The following is a 17990-nucleotide window of genomic DNA, read 5'->3' on the forward strand; positions in this document are numbered from 1 at the left end:
AATGTGGCTGAAAACCAAGTCAAATGGTCACGTATTTTTTATTGATAGTTACATGTGTACTGGGATTTTCCAGTCTGTTGTCCTTGGTAATGTGTAGAAAACACCGGATTTAAACAACATTCAAGAATCTCCATGTCCTGTTACAGTGGATAATAGTGAATGTAGTCAATCTAATGTTTGTTGTGTTTTTGGTGACTCCATTATTACCTATGAAAGGCCCTCCAGGTGTCAGACCTTTCAGCACATGCGTAATTGTAATAGGACAATGGACTGGAAAATCCTGGTATATTAAGGCATACATCTGGTACCATTATTTCTTTGGCCAAGGCTACTGACACTGATCATCAGTGTCAACAAGCACCATCTAAAGCTGTTGACACCAATTGGCAAAAAATAATATAGACAAAAAAGTTTGCACTACCCTGACCCTTGGCTGCTACAGACTGCGGATTTCATCTGTGTTGAAAAATCCCATACCACCCATTCACAAAGCTAATTAAATTATTTCTTTTATTCAACAGATATGAAATCAACAGTATGCTGTCAACCGTATTAGCCACAGTAACCATTCAACTTATAGTGCCAACTACTGACCTCATTTCTACCTTATAAACTACTGACTTCTTTTCTACCTTATATATAGATGAGGGTCAAAAAGGATGCTATATTTAAGAAGACCAGTGAAGAAGAAACCCAGCACTCTTAACCCTAATGCAACACTGAAGTTTGCATGTTAAGCATGATGATGTCTTACTGTCTGAATGAAGGTAGTTAGCTAAACTTTTGGTGAGTTCAAGGCGAGCTAGGGTTGAAACAACTGTCCCAGTGAAGCCAGGCCAATCGTCTTAAAGTCACCAAAAAATACCTTTATACAACTAGTGTATTTGATGCTTGAGCTAGTTGGTCGGTGTCAACAATAGCTTTTATTAGTGGTACTTATAATATTATTGACATTGATGATCGGTGTTAATAGCTACTCAGGGGCGTAGCCAGGATTTTTTGAAGGGGGGTTCCAGCACCAGCATTGAGTTACTAGAAGCAGGCGTCTGGGGGCACAGCCCCCAGCCGCTGAGAGACTTTCAATATTTTAATAAATCAAAACTCAGCAAATTGCTATATTTTATGCAAAAAGTACATTATTTATTTATTTTATTTTTATTAGTTTAACCAAAAGGTAAGGTGAATACAAAAGGCAAATATGCCTATATGAGTACCACCTACAAAAACAATACAATACAAAACCAAACAACTAAGGATACATTACAACAGTACATTGAAATAAAAGCCTATATTAAAACATACATGACTTAATCAGAAACAAAAATTGTATAACATTTGCCTAAAAGTAGTGCGGCGTGTAGTTGACAGAATGTCAAATGGGATGGAGTTCCACCCAAAAACACTGTTCACAAAAAAGGAGTAACGGTAAGAGTTTATGAAGGACTGCTTGCATAGAATAGACAATGAGTGTGATCTGGTAGAGGCAGCAGAAGAAAAAGTGAAGTAATTGCTAAACTTTAGAGATATATGATGGTGAAGAATATCATAGATAATTGTCAATGACAGATGTTTACGTCGGGTGGAAAGAGATGGCCATGATAGCTCTGTACAGCATTCCTCAGATGATTTAGATCATTTATAGGTCCTAGGACAAAATCTGCTTCCACAAATCCAGCGAGAACCACGGTTTTGTACTCGTTCAAGGGCAATGGAGTTTTTATGAGTGTGTGGATTCCACACAGTACTTGCATAATCCAGAATAGGAATCACAAGTGACCTAAAGGCCTTATGTTTTGAAGAAGCTTTACATTAATTATGATGCATTAAGTGCCCCTGGGATGAAGGTAGTACTAGATAAAGCCACCTAGTAGAAACAGACAGCATAACACATAGAGACACATATAGTAATCTGTAAGTGATGGTTATATCTCACTGTGGTATAGGAGCCATGAATCCACTGATACAAATGACAATCAAAACAATATAACTATACAAATATGCATAGCATGAATTCATTTTGCATAACAAAAATGATAAATTACTGGAGCTCTATATCTTTAAACACTGCACACCAAAGCTATAGCAGTATAAGGTCATGCTAAGTTTTGCATTTAATGTTGGAATGTCTGAAAACTTCATATGGACATGGATATTTACATGCATGTTCTATTAGAGTATACCTGACTGCTCTATTAGAGTATATACCTGACTGCTCTATTAGAGTATATCGATCTTTTTAACAAGTTTTGAAGAGGGCTCATGTTACCTCTGTAAATCCTTCCCTGAGAGATGAATGTAAGTTTTATCAATTGTTGTGCTGTGCCATTACACTATATTGCTCACTCATTTTGTCCTGCCACACTAAATGGTGTCAGGATCCTGCTTGCAGAAGTCTAAATTTTACAGGGGGGGTTCCTGAACCCCCCGGAACCCCCCCTCCCTACGCCCCTGCTACTGCATAATTTTGTTTTTAATGTGGTACAAATACGTAGACAGTTTACGAGTAATTCACAAAAAGTTAGCAAACAAGTACAAAGACAAATGAGGAATTTTAAATTATAGTAGGGGTTGTAGTAATAAAATGGAGTAGGCTATCTATAGCTACATTGTGATACTGTAGTAGTGGACATTAATCTATTTAATGCCTACTCAAATTATGGCTATACTATTGACAGGCTATAATATAAAGTAGAAAATTAATGTGTGCTACTGATAAAGGTGACCTCACTTGTTTCATTTTCTATAAGCTCTACATGGATTTAAAATTCCTAGTACTAGTAGTAGTAGTAGTACATGTACATCATTTCTAACATGAAGTGGAATATATAACAGTTACAGCTTATACAATCGATGGTTGGTACACTGACTTGGAAGTTGCTTTTCTAGCTGATGTACTGACATGATCAGACAAAATTAGGAAACAATAGGCTCATCAAGGGAATTACTCTAATGCTGGAATAATTGGTGCGATTACTTGCAAAGCAGACTCTGAGGAACAGCAAATTTACACAATGAGATAGAATACTCTAATAGAACAGTCACTATGCTGTGAAAATATCTTAACACGACAGTCACATATACTTTTAAGTTTGAGATACTACAATAAACATCTATTAATACTGAGCAATATGTGTAGATAAATATTGAGCAAAGAATATAAGTTATGTAAAATAAAAAATAAATTTGAAGAAAGGAAAAATAGCCAACGGAGAAAAAATTTATTCCCAGTGTTGGGAATAATGCGTTACTTTTGTAACATGCTATTTAATATTATTACTTAATGCAGTAATGAAGTACTATAATGTGCTACATTTCTTATGCTATCAATATCTAACAGATAGTTACTTTACATAAGTCTACTCATTGCTGTAATGTTATTACCTAACAAAGTACTAACGCGTTACGTTACTTAACTAGTACATGACTGTACGATAACATTATTACCTAAGGAAGTACTAACACGTTACTTAACTAGCACGTCACTGTAATATTATTACCTAATGAAATACCTTTATATGGTATAATATGTAATACAGCATATTACTTGTTACTTTTAAACTGAAGTAATGCATAACTGTACATGTAATGTGTTTCATCGCAGTGGCAGTAACGATTACTTTTTGAAAGTAGTGGCCCAACACTGCTTATTCCTACCAATAATAAATCTCCAGCTCATAATTGACTCTATATGTGACTGGATTTTGGAAGATCACCCACATGGGTGCATTGTTGATTGACAGAAAGCATTGTTACTGACCAGCCTTGGCAGCTATGCATATAGACTTTTCACCAAAGATAGAGCAATTCATAAAACCTTTAAGAGCATCTTGTGGCCAAGGTAATCTTTGTATAGTTTCCTGCCATTTATATAGGTTTTTTCACCAGTGTTGCTGCATCACAAGTCCTCAAAAAGGGACTGGGGGTGACAGGGTGGGCTAAAGATAGACTACAAAATGGATGAGGATGATAATAAAGGCATCAGACCAACAAAATAGGCTGAAATTTCACAGAACAGACATACATCACACATTCAGCTCCCCGCTCATCTGTTCAGAGTGTTTCAAACCCCTATAGCACTTCTCTGGTGTGCACAGATGTGTACAGACATCTAGGTTATTCAGGCCGGAGAAAAAAAAACAAACAGTCAACCAAAAGTAGACTCAACAAGTTGAAGTGGGTTGATGTGGAAATTGTTAGCGCAATAGTGCAGCAACTTCATTCTGGTGTTATCTCAGCTTTGGTTCTTGCACCCATATGATTGATTTTGCTAAATCCAGTCACACATGTGATGTCCATTTAAAAGTATCGACAATTGATACTCAATGTGTTGTAGCTCACCAATGGCTGCAGCTATGTGCACCAAATTTTCACATGTTTTACACCAACACCTTACCTCATATGAGCATCCACTATACAACTACCAAAAATTATTTTAGATAATTTTTAGCTTGATGTTGCTGGGGTAGGTGGAGAAAGAACAAGAGACTGTTTACGAAATTAAAAAAAGAATGTGTGTAGGTTTGAATTATGTGAAATTCTGGTTTCAAAACTGGCTAAAGGTCTTTATTTAATGCAACCAGAGCTGTACAGCTACATGCAACTATCGCCAAGTTTCATTGGGATCCCAGACCACTCATACAAATTAGTAACATATTGGATCTTTCATTTATAGCTGTGTGCATTATGAATTAACAATACTGTAAATAGTGATCATCATTCATGGGATAGTTTTATGAAAGTGTAATGTAACTGAACTATTATATTTATGTATTTATTTGTCTGTACCCAAAAGCTGTCATTATAACAACTGCACATGTGTCTGTAATTGGTTCTAATTATTTCCTGAAGAGTGTGTATGAGTGTGTTAATCCAGACTTCTATTACACTGGTAGCAGAAGATGGCTAGTAACCATGTTAGTATACCAAAGTTTTTTTGTTGATGGTGTTGCCCAAGAGTGGTTCCAGCATTTTGAAATTTATGCTGTGAATGAGTGGAATGATGCAACAAAATTGTTAAAACTACCCACATTATTGGAAGGAGAGGCACTTGCGGTATGGTTGGAATTATCTACGGAGAGTAAAGCAGACTAATGCTGCAGCGAAGACAAGTCTGATTAGCAAGATGGTGCCTACAGAATTCATCTTATTAGAATAATTTCACTCTTGCAAGCTTTGCCCTGGACAAACTATGCTCTTTATTTTCATGACCTTAAGTGACTGCTGAAGCAATTATTATTATTACACCTGTCTTAGCGGCTTTACCTGGACCCATTAGTAGACAGCTACGCACTATCAGTGTGGCAGATGACCTCAACGCCACAATGCTTTCGATGGCAGTTAATGAGCACACCGCAGTATCCACTCAGACAACAGAATTTAATGAACTGAGAACCCAAACGCAACAGCTGACAGAACAAGTGGCTGCACTGACCACAAAATCAAAGAGTGAAAGTTCACAATATTGTTATTACTGCAACCAGCCAGGGAACACTCTGTCTCAGTGCTACTGTCCAGTAAGAATAGCATGTTTTACAAACAACCAAGGGGTGTTTGTTTGGGGAAACAGATGTCCCCCTTTCACTTAAGCTCTATGAACACAGTTGTTGTAGCTGCAGTAAAGTCACATGTATCTAGTATTGTAGGGAAGGTTGGTGGCATTAATAGTGAAATTTTACTTGATTCAGGTTCATCTGTGCTCTCGTAACACAAGCCCTTGTGCAGAAACTGCCAGCCACTAAATCTAGATCATTACCACTAGGTCTGAAACAAATACTAATACTTGATGAGTACTCATTATGGATTTTAGTACTTGGATAGTTAAATTGGTACTCGAGAACTCATTAAGATCATGTGACCCAGCTTACATGATGTATTTGTCATCAGGGAGTGACACAATGAAGGCTGTAGAGTTTTGATTAGTATATTTTCTTTGTCAGGGACACTAACATCATTACTTTAATACAGTGTGTGTATCATTGTTGTTATTTGAAAAGCTGTAAACTGTTTAAGGTTGGTACAGAACATAATTATGTCAGATGAGTATGACTACAGTATTTGTGAGTACTCAATCATTAACTCTAGTGAATACTTGAATGCTAAAAAACCATGATGGTTTCAGCCCTAATTACCACAAATATTATTTCAGACTAGGTCAGGCAATACTATGCCAATTATGGGCTTCCTGTAGTTGACTTTCAACAACACAAACTAAATGTGGATTTTTCACAAGGAACTTCCAGATCTACTCAACAATCACTGTTGTTTCGTCAGATGATCTGTAACATATTTGACAAGCTGCAGTTAAACACAAACCACTTATACACCTCATAACAGCTTTGATGTCTGTGCTATTCCAGACTATGAAGCTCTCCAAAAGAATTTGACCTTCCTTACTGTAAGACAGCTGAGACAAAGGTCTATTCTCCACATCTTTTGGTCATAGCTTGCCACCATATTCCTACTCAGGGTCCTCCAATCCGTGTGCATCCCAGGTGTGTACCAGCCCACAGACGTGAAGTGGAAAGACAAATTCAACAAATGCTTGTACAGGGATTTTCACTGAGAGCAGTAGTCCCTGGCTGGCTCCAGCTGTCTTCATTCCTAAAAAGTCTGGTGAATTGCGTATTTGTATTGACACAACAAAAGATGCATATCCTTTACTCCTTGTGACCTAAAATTCACTCTCCTTTTCATGGACTGATAAGTGCCACAAAGCTTTTTCACTACTGAAATATGTGCTTAATCAAGCATCAATATTGGCCTTCCCAGATTTCACCAACGCTGCTGTGCCCTTCTTGTTGTAAACTGATGCCAGTGCTGTGGGTGTTTTAGAGATCAAGGTGGCCATGTCACAGCATATGTCAGCCGCACATTGAACGGTGCTGAACAGCAGTATAGAAAGAATGTCTTGAAGCAGTTTTTACCTTAAAGCAGTTTTGGTATTACTTGCTTGCATGGTCATTCCTTTCAATTACTGACTGATCATGCTCCCCTTAGTGGCTTTTGGCTCAAAAGATGGAAGGGTTATTGTGTGCTGGGCATTAGCTTTTCAAATAATTAAAGGAAGTCTAAATGCTAACGCTGATGCCTTGTCATGCTCACCTATTCATAACTCATCACAAGCTGTAGCAATGCTTCAGTTCAACAACTTACCATCTGAATGAAAGATGCTCAACAGTCCAATCCCACATTTAAACAAATATACCAAGGAGCTTGGTATATTTGGCTCGAGTGGAGCCAAATATTTGGTCCGAGTGGAGCCTCTAGCTACAATGGGACAGGTGACATCACTACTCAACCCTCTAGGGTGGACCTTACCAGTAGTACCTGAACTAGATGACCTAACAGTGGGAGGTTTGATTATGGGATGTGGTGTAGAGACATCATCGTACAAATATGGATTATTTCACAATATCTATGTTTCCTTTGAACTGGTCCTTGCTGATGGAAGTGTAGTGACTTGTAGTAAAGAAGATAATCCAGACTTGTTCTATGCTGTTCCATGGTCACATGGGACACTCGGCTTCCTAGTCTCAGCTGAGCTGCAGATAGTGAAGGCATCCCAATATGTTAGAATACACTACAAGCCAATACAAGGATACAGCAGTCAACAGCTGGTAGATGCTGTACAAAGAGAGTGAGAATTGTAAGAATGATTTTGTGGAGTGTTTAGTCTACTCCAAGTCTACTGGTGTGATCATGGCAGGACAATACACTGATGGATGTGAGCCTGATAAAGTGAACGTTATCAGCCGGTTCTGAAAGCCGTGGTCCTTTCTTCATGTTAAACGATTCTTGTTGGAAGACAGGAAACCATAGAATATATTCTGCTTAGAGACTACTACCACTGACACTCTTAGAGTATCTTCTGGGAATTACAGGATATCATCCCATTTGGTAACAATGTGATGTTCCGTTACTTGTTTGGTTGGCTGGTCCCTCCTCCAGTTTCACTACTCAAATTAACACAAACAAACACTACCAAGACACTATATGAGTTACATCACGTGGTACAAGACATCTTAGTACCCGTGAACAAGATGATTGATACACTAAACATGTTGGATAAACAACTACGGCTCTATCCCATCTGGATATGTCCATTCAAACTGACTTCACAGCCTGGTCTGGTACATCCCCTGGGGGATGAGGATGAGATGTATGTTGATATCATTCTCTATGGTAACCCACAAGTGAAGCCCTTCATTGCTAAGGATTGCATCAGAAATATTGAACGGTTTGCAAGACAAGTCCATGGTTTTCAGATGTTATATGGAGACATGTACATGAGCAGAGAAGAGTTTCATGAGATGTTTGATCACACCTGTTACAATGAAATGAGAAAGAAGTTGAATTGTGAGAATGCCTTTCCTGAAATCTACGACAAAGTTTGCAATGCAACCCAACACATCAGCCCACTGCAAATCAAAAGTATAAGAATAATGTGTATTAAAGCCCAGTACACCTCCTTCACGCATGAAAAAGGGATTACTAAGTGCCGCTTGAAGTGTTCTGAAGAAAGGATTACCTGTTAATTAAGTCAACTTTGAGTCTGTCAAGATCACCACCATAGTAAAGGTTGTATGTCAAAGTGACTCGATATCCTTCAGTCACTGGCAGAACTTCATGTTCAATATCAGTGTAAAAAGCAGCCCGACATAACCCATTCAATGGATCAGAGGCAGATGAAGACCAATCATACTTTATTTCTTTTCTCTATATGACTTGTAGCTAGAGGCTCCACTCACTCCATCTTCAGTCATACTCTCAGAGCAAGGTAGAAACTTTGGAAGTTGTCTTTTTTCAGACCTTTGTCATATAGACAACACAGCACTCTTTAACAAGAGTATCTCCATTTCAACTAATTGTTTGGATGTCAGCCATAACCCTCACCATTTTGAGACTACCTTTGATCTGAACTCATACACTGCAGAGCTACTGACTAAGCTAGCACACTTGTAAGATTATTTTAGTTCATACAAATTTGGCTTCTGCTTCACAAACACAAAAGTTTCATATCAAACATTCCAGGACAAGATCCTTTCAACCAGGAGATCCAGTTTGGCTGTCTGTCCCAACAAATAGCAAATAGATGGAAAGACAAGCGGACCATTGTGGAACTTAAAGAAGAGCACTAAAGTGGTACACACCAATCGTGTTCAACATCGAAGCATACCACAGACTGATAGCACAATACGAACACATGAACAGTCTTCATCAAACTGGTATCCCCTCAAGTCTCACATTATGTCATAGGGTCTACTTCTGAATCATCACTTTATCCGTAGCAGAAGACCACTGAACTTACCGTAAATCAGGAAAATTTTGGTGTAGAAATTTTTCATCTATTAAAATTCTGATGCAACATATTTTCGTTGCTACCATAATCAACTAATATTTTTGACAGAATAACTATACGTTAATAGCTATTTGTGCGTACAAATTATTCGTATATATAGTTTAAAATAAGTTGTTGTTTTAATTTTCGTAAATACAGCCAGTGACGAAAATTATTTGACGACTAATTTTTCCTGATTTATGGTAGTTATCAATTTTAAGCTTGGGACAAGATTTTTAGATTGGTGGACGATTGTAATGTGTCTGTACCCGCAAGCTGTACATAATTATAACAACTGCGTGTGTGTCTGTAATTGATTGTTATCGAGTGTGTATGAGTGTGTCCATCCTTGTCAAGTAGACTTCTATTACAAAAGGCTACACTGCAGTAGATACAGCTGTAAACTGTGAATTTGTAAAAAAATATATATATTATTTTATTGTGTTGACAGTTTGAAATGTGTTATCCATGTCACAACTTGATCAAGCCAAATATGGTTAATAACAGAATAATCAATCTACACATAACTAGCTACTCTTCTACACATACCATCACATGATCCATGACGTAATAGTTCAGACCTGATGGTTTTAGTCAACCTCTTCAAACCACTATCCTCCATTACTGTCAGTAACTTCTTCAATGGTGTAACATCATTGTTCTTAAGGAATGGCTCGATCACCTGATCCAAGAACTCTGTTGCTTTTTCTGCTGGTGTACCCAATGTCTTTAATTTTGCCTTGATGTCTCCTGGTAGTAGACGCTTAGAATGCAATTTTGCTATGAACGTGGCATCATTGAGTGGTAAAGACTGCACCAGCGACGCATAATGATCTTGGAATACTTGTAGTGATGCTGACATGTTTAGTCTACATAACATGAAGTGTAATGATCACATCACGTGCGGTATAATTAATAGGTGGGTGGGGCTCTATACACAGCTAGTACTTGACTGATCAAAGAACATTTGTCTGGTGTATGGACCACATGGCGTATAATTATATGCACTAAGAATTTCGTTATATCTACATCAAGTGATCTACAGTAGCTATGGCTAGAGTGTGGGAGTGCGTTTAACCATAGATAATATATACCTTATATATTATCTATGGTTTAACATCTTACCGTGATTCATCGATCTAGGTCCGTCCAACAATGTGACTGGTAGGGATCATAGTCACCTGTATATGTAGGTGAAGACGTAGGTGAAGACGTACTTACTGTCCGTTAGAAATATGTGATATGATATCAAATGAGTACTCGTATCAAATATTTGCAATCGTGTGCAACCACACCCATGGCTTAGTTATTTAGCGCACAAAGATAATTAATGAAATAATTAATCTAGTTGCGCGTATAGGAGTAGCTTCGAGGGGATATTTTTGCTGTTTTGGGGGTTACCAGCCAAACAAATATAATGTGATCTATTATACTTGCAGAGGGTGACTGTAAATTATATATACCCAGATATTGAAGGTCCCATGTCAGGAGGAACGCAAATCAACATACCAGGGAGTAGCTAGAGTGTGTTAGTAGGTGCAGTGGGGGGGGGGGGGGGGGGGGGGGGGGGGGGGGCACGTGCCCCCTATCCCTTTAAAAAATGCATATAAGATCGAGATACTCTAATAGAGCAGTCAATCACTCTAGTAAAGCAGTCACAGTGTTCATGAGGAAGTGTAGCTTAATTATGAAGCTATGATGAGGATCTGAATAAGGATCTTTATATACTTTATAGTATATACACTTGGTAAAGGACAGCCATTATTGTTGTCGACCTTTTTTTTTGGTCTTCAATTATTCAGCAAAGTGCCCCCCCTTCCAAACTCTGGATCCGCCCCTGGGGTGACAAGATGTGTAGTATGATAAACATCACATTTGAAAATTTTTTAAGGGAAGACTGCTCAGTATAAAATACTGCTTTTTAGCAGTGCCCTGATTGACATAGCTACATACAATTATTAAGTACACATTAATTACATGCATATATGTGACTGAATTTTGGTTTAATGATCAGATTACAAACTTCATAGTGCAAATCTACTTGTTGATGGTTTTTAAGCCATTCTAAATTCTAAGAAATTCTTGAAATATTTTTAGAACTGTTTCCTGCTCTTATTAACAACCCACTAAACATGAAAATTCTAATTATTTCACATGCGCTCATATGGGTGATTTTCCAAAATTCAGTCACATATGAAGATTTAAAATCCACCAGTTTCCTTGCTTCATACATACAGTGTGGGATTTAGCAAGTTCAAAATTTGTGTACCACAAAAATAAAAACAGTTCTTGCTAATGTAGTTCTAACTCTTGGTACAAAATGATGAGTATTATGAGCAACACAAAAATGATGTCAACAGTATAATGAAAAGTATCATGTAGATGTGATGGTGAAATCTTATGTAAAGTTCTATAAACTTTTGTATGGCTGCATGATAACGTTTTCGCTCTGTCAGGGTATTACTCATAGAACTGCAAGAACTGGATGGTAGCTTAATAGGAAAATTTTAAGTGAAGTCAACATCGTAACTAGAACTACCTGTATTGCATTTAGTAGTATATTGTCTATTATGTTACCCAGAGGCAGATCTAGGATTTATAAAAGGGGGGGGGGGGGGGCTAACTCAAGGTACTGATCTCTTGGGTAGAGGTAGCGAAGCACACTCTTCGCATGCTGGAACTAGGGGGGTCTGGGGGCATGCCCCCCCAGGAAAATTTTGAAAAATAGATGCTAAAACACTGCAATTTGGAGACATTTCCACATAAAATTCATAATATTTTCTGCCTGTAGATATTTTATATACTGCCTTTAGATTATAGGTATGGCTCTCTGAAGCATTTTGCTAATGGAAAAGTTTGGGTAGGTACAGACAACCAAGTACATGATGCACCCCTCTCACAATTGCACAACACTGAATAGGTGCATGTTAGAATAATAATGTTGAAAGTGGAAAATTTTGAAATTTGAACAATACAAGATTGAATCTGAGAACATTTTCAATGGACATTGTGTACCTGAATTAAGTATTGCCATACATATTAACTACACAAGTAGATGAATGAAGCCCTTTAAACAGACCAATTCACTTCATTGTATGTATAGGTGCAGGAAGATTTGGAAAAATTCCATAACAGAACCAAATACATGTTTCCAGTGAATGTTCTATTAGAGTAGTTAGCTGACTGCTCTATTAGAGTATCTCGATCTTGTAAACCTCCAATGCTGATTCGGGTCCTTGTTGCCTAAATTTTAGCATAAATCCACTGATAATATCTTGGAAAGACGTTTATAAGGTGGTTTTATGAGTATTTGCATTATTAGTGATCATATAATTATGCTAAGACAAAATTTCATTATAATACTCAGCATATTGATCAAGTAAAGCCTAAATATGAAGGGGGGGTGGGCTTCAGCCCCCAACCCCCCCCCCCCCCCCTGGATCCACCCCTGTTACCCGATTTTGGAAATCAGTCTTAATGTCACTTGAAATACAAATCTACACTGTCACCACTAAAGCACTTATAGACTAGTAAAATGTTTCACAAAAATTCTTGTAATTCAGTGTATATACTAACTACTGATCTAATCCATAGTAGAAGTCTGCAGTGCCTTACTTTAATTATCCACTGTAAAATGTGACATTGAGGTGATTTTCCAAAATCCAGTCACATGTTGTTATCAATATATATAGATAATGTTGATATAGTTGTTTAAGAACTTTTAATGTAGTGTGATTTTATAATTACACTGATTGCTCTTGACTGTTTTATTAGAGTACCTTGATCTCATGTTGAGGGGCTCTAGCCCACCTAGTTTTCCATGTTCCCTTGCGCTATTTAATATTTTGGGTAGTAATTCCATGGACAGATGTGGACATACTATACACAATCATAAACTGTGCCATATTATTATGCCCTAAGTGCCTAGCTATGTATATGTGTACAATGAGCAACACTACGAGGCCAAAAAAAGTCACAGGTCATTGCCTGATTGCTTTCAGGGGAAGATTTAGGGTAGGAACCAGTGTCCCTTCCCCCAATGAAATCTGGAAACCACATATCCTGGATACGCCCTTGGAAACATCTACATCACATATTAGTATTGTTAGTATATTGGTGTACAATTTGTTGTACAATTACAACAGCAAATACACATCTTAGTTTATGTAGCAACAATCCTTTAATGTAGTGTTACAGAAGTTAACAATGTTGTAAGATAGTTAGGGTAGTTATATGTATAGTGTATGGAGTATGGGGCACAGCCCCCAGCTGCTGATAGATTTTGAGCATTAAGATGCTTCAAATTTCATTTTCATGGATTCTTTATAAATGTAATTATATACTTCCCTTTAAGTCCTAAATATCATTGATGGTTTATGGATATGGCTTGACAAGTATTGTAGAAACAAGAGCATATCCAATTCTCAATCAAAAAAAAGTTAATTTAAGCTGCTAAATCATCAGGTTGTAAGGGGTCAGTGGGAAATGGGAACATGTGCCATTTTAGATTTCCATTGTTTATGCTGTAAATTAGAATGGCTTATCCATGTGAATAATGTTGTCACTAAGTAAACAATTACAGAATTTAATGTTCATGTTCATAACAGTCTCAAAATAATTTTTTGCAAAAATTCAATTATGTCCCGAAATCTCAAGTGACCACGTAGTGGGCATTAAACAAGTTGATAATGCCCACTATGTGAGTATGTGGTCACCTAAATTTTCAAATGGTACTTATCCCCTTTTGCTGCTGGCTCCTTCAATTGCATTTATGTTATTCCTTACAGCAGATTGCATTTCTGTTTAAAAATTGCATCACAGATGCACTGCTTTAACATGCACAGTTTCAAACGCTATCCTTCATGGAGCAACTTTTAAATACTGGAAATCACAGTCCGGCCCCGACGTCAGCAACTTGTTCCATGCAACAAAACACTTTCAATCTTGTGTGTGCCTGTATGCATGAGGCATGCAATTTTAAATAGAAATGCAACGTGCTGTAAATTGTATTCTATTTAGCAAATAAATGTCAGTTTCCTATTACACTGTAACTACAATATACTGACCTGCCCCATCAATTCATTGTGTATATATATTTGTGCTGTCATAGGTTTGTGTAGTGGCTGCAAATTCACATGTTGAAATTTCAAAAGGGGTTTCTGGAACCCAGGAAATTCCCCTAAATAAGCCCCTGTGTTTCAAGCTTTCAGCTATGTCCTGTCCATAAACAGCCCTGCATAGAGAGAATTATAATGATTATGTGAAATTTGCCGATATACAACCAATTTGCGTGCTACAAATGTTGATGCATGTGTGGTGTTAAAATAGGCACTTCAGTGAATCAATAGCTTGTACTGTCAGTAAAAATGAATGGAACACAAAGGTAAGCCCACGATACATGTATACTGTACAATGCAGTAGTATACCAAAAGACACCTATCAGACTGAAGTGACGAAAACATTACTCACACATAGCAAATAGCCAATTTGAGTTAGCTATGTATACCCTTGTCTGTAGATGTCAGTCAGCCAGTCAGTCAGTTAGTCAATAGAAAATTCCACTAAACAGCAGTAATCCTCGACATTGAAAATGACTGTTCTATTAGAGTATTTCAACAGAGCTCTAGTGTATGGCATTTGTGACTGGATCTACGAAAACCGTTCTTATCGCCCAAGAAAGGAAGTTTGATTTTTTCACACAAACACAAAGCTTAATGAATGCACTATCAAGTTTCACTGCCACAGTCTACCAGAGTAAAGTGGTCTGCTTTTGCTGGCTGCTTTTCTACAGCACAGTGGCGAGCCGTACGAGTGGTCTGGGGTCTTGATGGAGCCCTGGCCGACCAGGAGATGGCTGTGTGTGGCTGTACAGCTCTGTGGTGTTGGACAATGACCTGTGCTGTAAATTTCCTTTCATTTTAGCCAGTTCTGAGCCCTGAATGGCCCATAACTTGGGCGTCTGGATTCAGTGGAATGGAATGGTGGACTGGAATGGTGGACTGGAATGGAATGGTGGAATGGAACGGTACTTTCAATTGATGGCCACCTCTTTATAAAGACCACCTTCTAACAAAGACCACCTCTTTATAAAGACCGTTTTACTTTAATGTTTAAAATGCTGCTATCTTGTTGTTTTAGAGTGTATCCCCATAGAATGGTCTTATTGATCAGTTGTACGCCACATGCCTAGAAAATCAGAGTGATATCTGATTTGTAATACAGCAATATACCCCATGCAAAATCAGTTTGGCTGTATAAAGTGACGTCCCAATCAAACTAAAAGTAACTGACAACTAAAGGAGCTATTATTTGGGTGAGGCCAAGAAATACTGACAAATAACTTGCTATAATTTATAAAAATTTGGTCCATCATCATTCACTCATACAGTCTTGCTGCATTCCTAATTAATTCCCTGTAACTCTAATTGGCTAGTGATTTATTATTATTAGCACTTTACAGTGACCAGCACTGAAGGTCTGACAGCAACATGTGCTACAGCCTTAGGATCACCTAACCTAATTCAAGGACTTAGAACTAGCTGCCTTTTTTCTCCTCTACAACACCGGACTATTGAGAAAGGTACCAATTTACTAGCCAATTAGATTTACAGGGAATTAATACAGTCAGACTACACAAGTCAATGATAAAGGACCAAGATTATTGTAAATTATACTTACATGCCAGTACATTCATTTCTAGATATTAGCTTCTTTAGTTGCCAGTTGCTTTTAGTTTCGTGGACACATATTTTTTTTGTATAGCCAAGCTGTTTTTTTTTGTATGGGGTATATAGCTATTACTGTATTGTATCATAAATCAGATATCACTGGTTTTTCTAGGGGACATAACATGTCGCACACAATTCATCAATAGACTGTCTTATATTATAGGGCTCTAAAACAATAATTCAGATATTAAAGTAAAATGGTCTTTGTAAAGAGGTGGTCTTTGTTAGAAGGTGGTGTTTTAAAAGAGATGACCACTAATTGAAATTCCCTAAGTACCGTTCCATTCCACCATTCCATTCCATTCCACCCGCATTCCAGTCCATTCCACCATTCCATTCCACTGAATCCAGACGCCCCTATGGCTTGGCCTAATTCATCCCAGCACGTCTCTTTTCAATTTTAGAACACCATCTTGCCCGCCTTCCAGGGCCCCCACCCCTTCTGGAGCTCGCCTGATACAGACAACCTCGGTTTAAAAACTATCTAAAATGGCGGGAAACTTAGCTGTTGACTACTTCTTCAGTGGATGATCAGGAAGGCGAGAAATTGTTGTGAAACGTGTGAAAATTTGGTATGCGTAGCTACCACCATTGGCCAGCTACAACACACAGAATATTTAAAACCGACGTTTCTCGATACTTTTAAATGGGCGATAAGACCGGTTTTCCCAGAGACAGTCACATTTTATATTAAACAAAGTTCCATTAAACACTGACCAAGAACAGCACTCACATCGTAAACTCTCAATAACACCAGATGTTTGCTGTATTGAAATTGTTTACACTGATCTTCTACCTGACTGCTTTAATTATATAGGGTAGAATGATTAATCTGACAAAAACCAGTCTTATAGTCCATATTGACTATAAAAATTTAATAATTATTCTATCCAATTGCAAACTTGGATAACTAATTAAGTAACACTTATGTATAATTCCTGGAGATCGTCCCTGATTGCTTACAGAAGCAGATACACAGTACTGTATTAACTAAAACATAATTATGTATTTTTGGACTATTAGACTGGCCACAAGTTTTAATTTCATCCCTTGAAGGGAGGCTAGGTGTCCTCAGTTAGGGTGTTGATTGACAATGAAAAGGGGTTCCATTGATATAGCTATAAAAACTAGGGAGTCAAAGGAAGATTACCATGAGTGTTTGCTTAATACCAGCTTCCTTTACTGGCAAAGCTATACATGTGTTATTGCCAGCGATATATCTCACCATAATAATTCTGATCCCAACACACAGCTGCAGTGCTCCTTCTATTGTACAAACAGTAGAAATTACTGCTGTCTAAACTGTATGTTCTATTAGAGTATTTGAACAGGGCTCTCAATACAAATGTATTTTCCGAACTTGAATATGTGAACATGCATAATGTATAATATATGTCTTGGTCCCAAGGGGATCCAGAGTGCCAACAACATTTCCACATTTTTATGTGCATAATATTCAAGAACACTAGTACTATTATAATTGCTACTAGAGTATGCACGCTCCAAGTGCAAGGAACATTTCACATGCATGAGAGAAATAGCTAAGCAATTTTGCTTTAGGGGTTTGCAATGTTCTGCCAACCATGTAGAGAAATCAATGTGATGTAGTGAAGCTCGCCTATTCTTACTGCACCAGCTGAAGGAATGTTCAACATGAAACACACAATGACAATCAAATTGTGTGCACTACTTAACTAATACTTTTGTGGGTGCCTAAGCTAATGTACTTTACTCACTTGTTAATGCTTTACAGCACAAGTGCTGAAGGTCTGTATTTGTTAAGGTACATAGACACCATGATCAATGGAACATTACTCTCAGGCCTCTTTGTAGTGGTGTTGCTACAGCTTTGAATCACTTTTAGTTTATACAGCTCATCCCCCCAACATCTTACTATAATACCCACTACACTTATATTTATACTA

The 17990-nt window shown here is 37.6% G+C and overlaps 2 protein-coding genes across 3 annotated transcripts in view; one reads left to right on the top strand and one right to left on the bottom strand.

The window, feature by feature from the left end:
• The window catches only part of LOC136252535 (protein NLRC3-like), a 29998-nt gene extending 19369 nt beyond the window's left edge, over positions 1 to 10629 (bottom strand). For both annotated transcript variants that reach the window (XM_066044997.1, XM_066044995.1), the window contains exons 1-2: positions 10463 to 10629; positions 9887 to 10206 (exon numbers count right to left, since the gene is read on the bottom strand). In XM_066044997.1, coding sequence (XP_065901069.1) covers positions 9887 to 10199 — 313 coding nt within the window. In that variant the 5' untranslated portion in view covers positions 10200 to 10206; positions 10463 to 10629. The remainder of the gene's footprint in view (positions 1 to 9886; positions 10207 to 10462) is intronic.
• Positions 7252 to 8534, top strand: LOC136252745 (delta(24)-sterol reductase-like). Its single transcript, XM_066045311.1, has 3 exons — positions 7252 to 7616; positions 7651 to 7737; positions 7881 to 8534. The coding sequence occupies exons 1-3, from the start codon at positions 7272 to 7274 to the stop codon at positions 8532 to 8534; spliced, it is 1086 nt and encodes a 361-aa protein (XP_065901383.1). The 5' UTR covers positions 7252 to 7271.
• Positions 10630 to 17990: the final 7361 nt, after the last annotated feature.

Source organism: Dysidea avara, chromosome 4, assembly GCF_963678975.1.
Source record: "Dysidea avara chromosome 4, odDysAvar1.4, whole genome shotgun sequence".
NCBI classification, from domain to species: domain Eukaryota; kingdom Metazoa; phylum Porifera; class Demospongiae; order Dictyoceratida; family Dysideidae; genus Dysidea; species Dysidea avara.

Excerpts from the sequence above, each read along its gene's own strand:
- LOC136252745 (XM_066045311.1), top strand. The coding sequence starts at position 7,272 with ATGGGACAGGTGACATCACTACTCAACCCTCTAGGGTGGACCTTACCA. Across the intron at positions 7,617-7,650 it reads GATACAGCAGTCAACAGCTG|AATGATTTTGTGGAGTGTTT; the intron begins GTAGATGCTGTA and ends GAGAATTGTAAG. Across the intron at positions 7,738-7,880 it reads ATGGATGTGAGCCTGATAAA|GATATCATCCCATTTGGTAA; the intron begins GTGAACGTTATC and ends TGGGAATTACAG.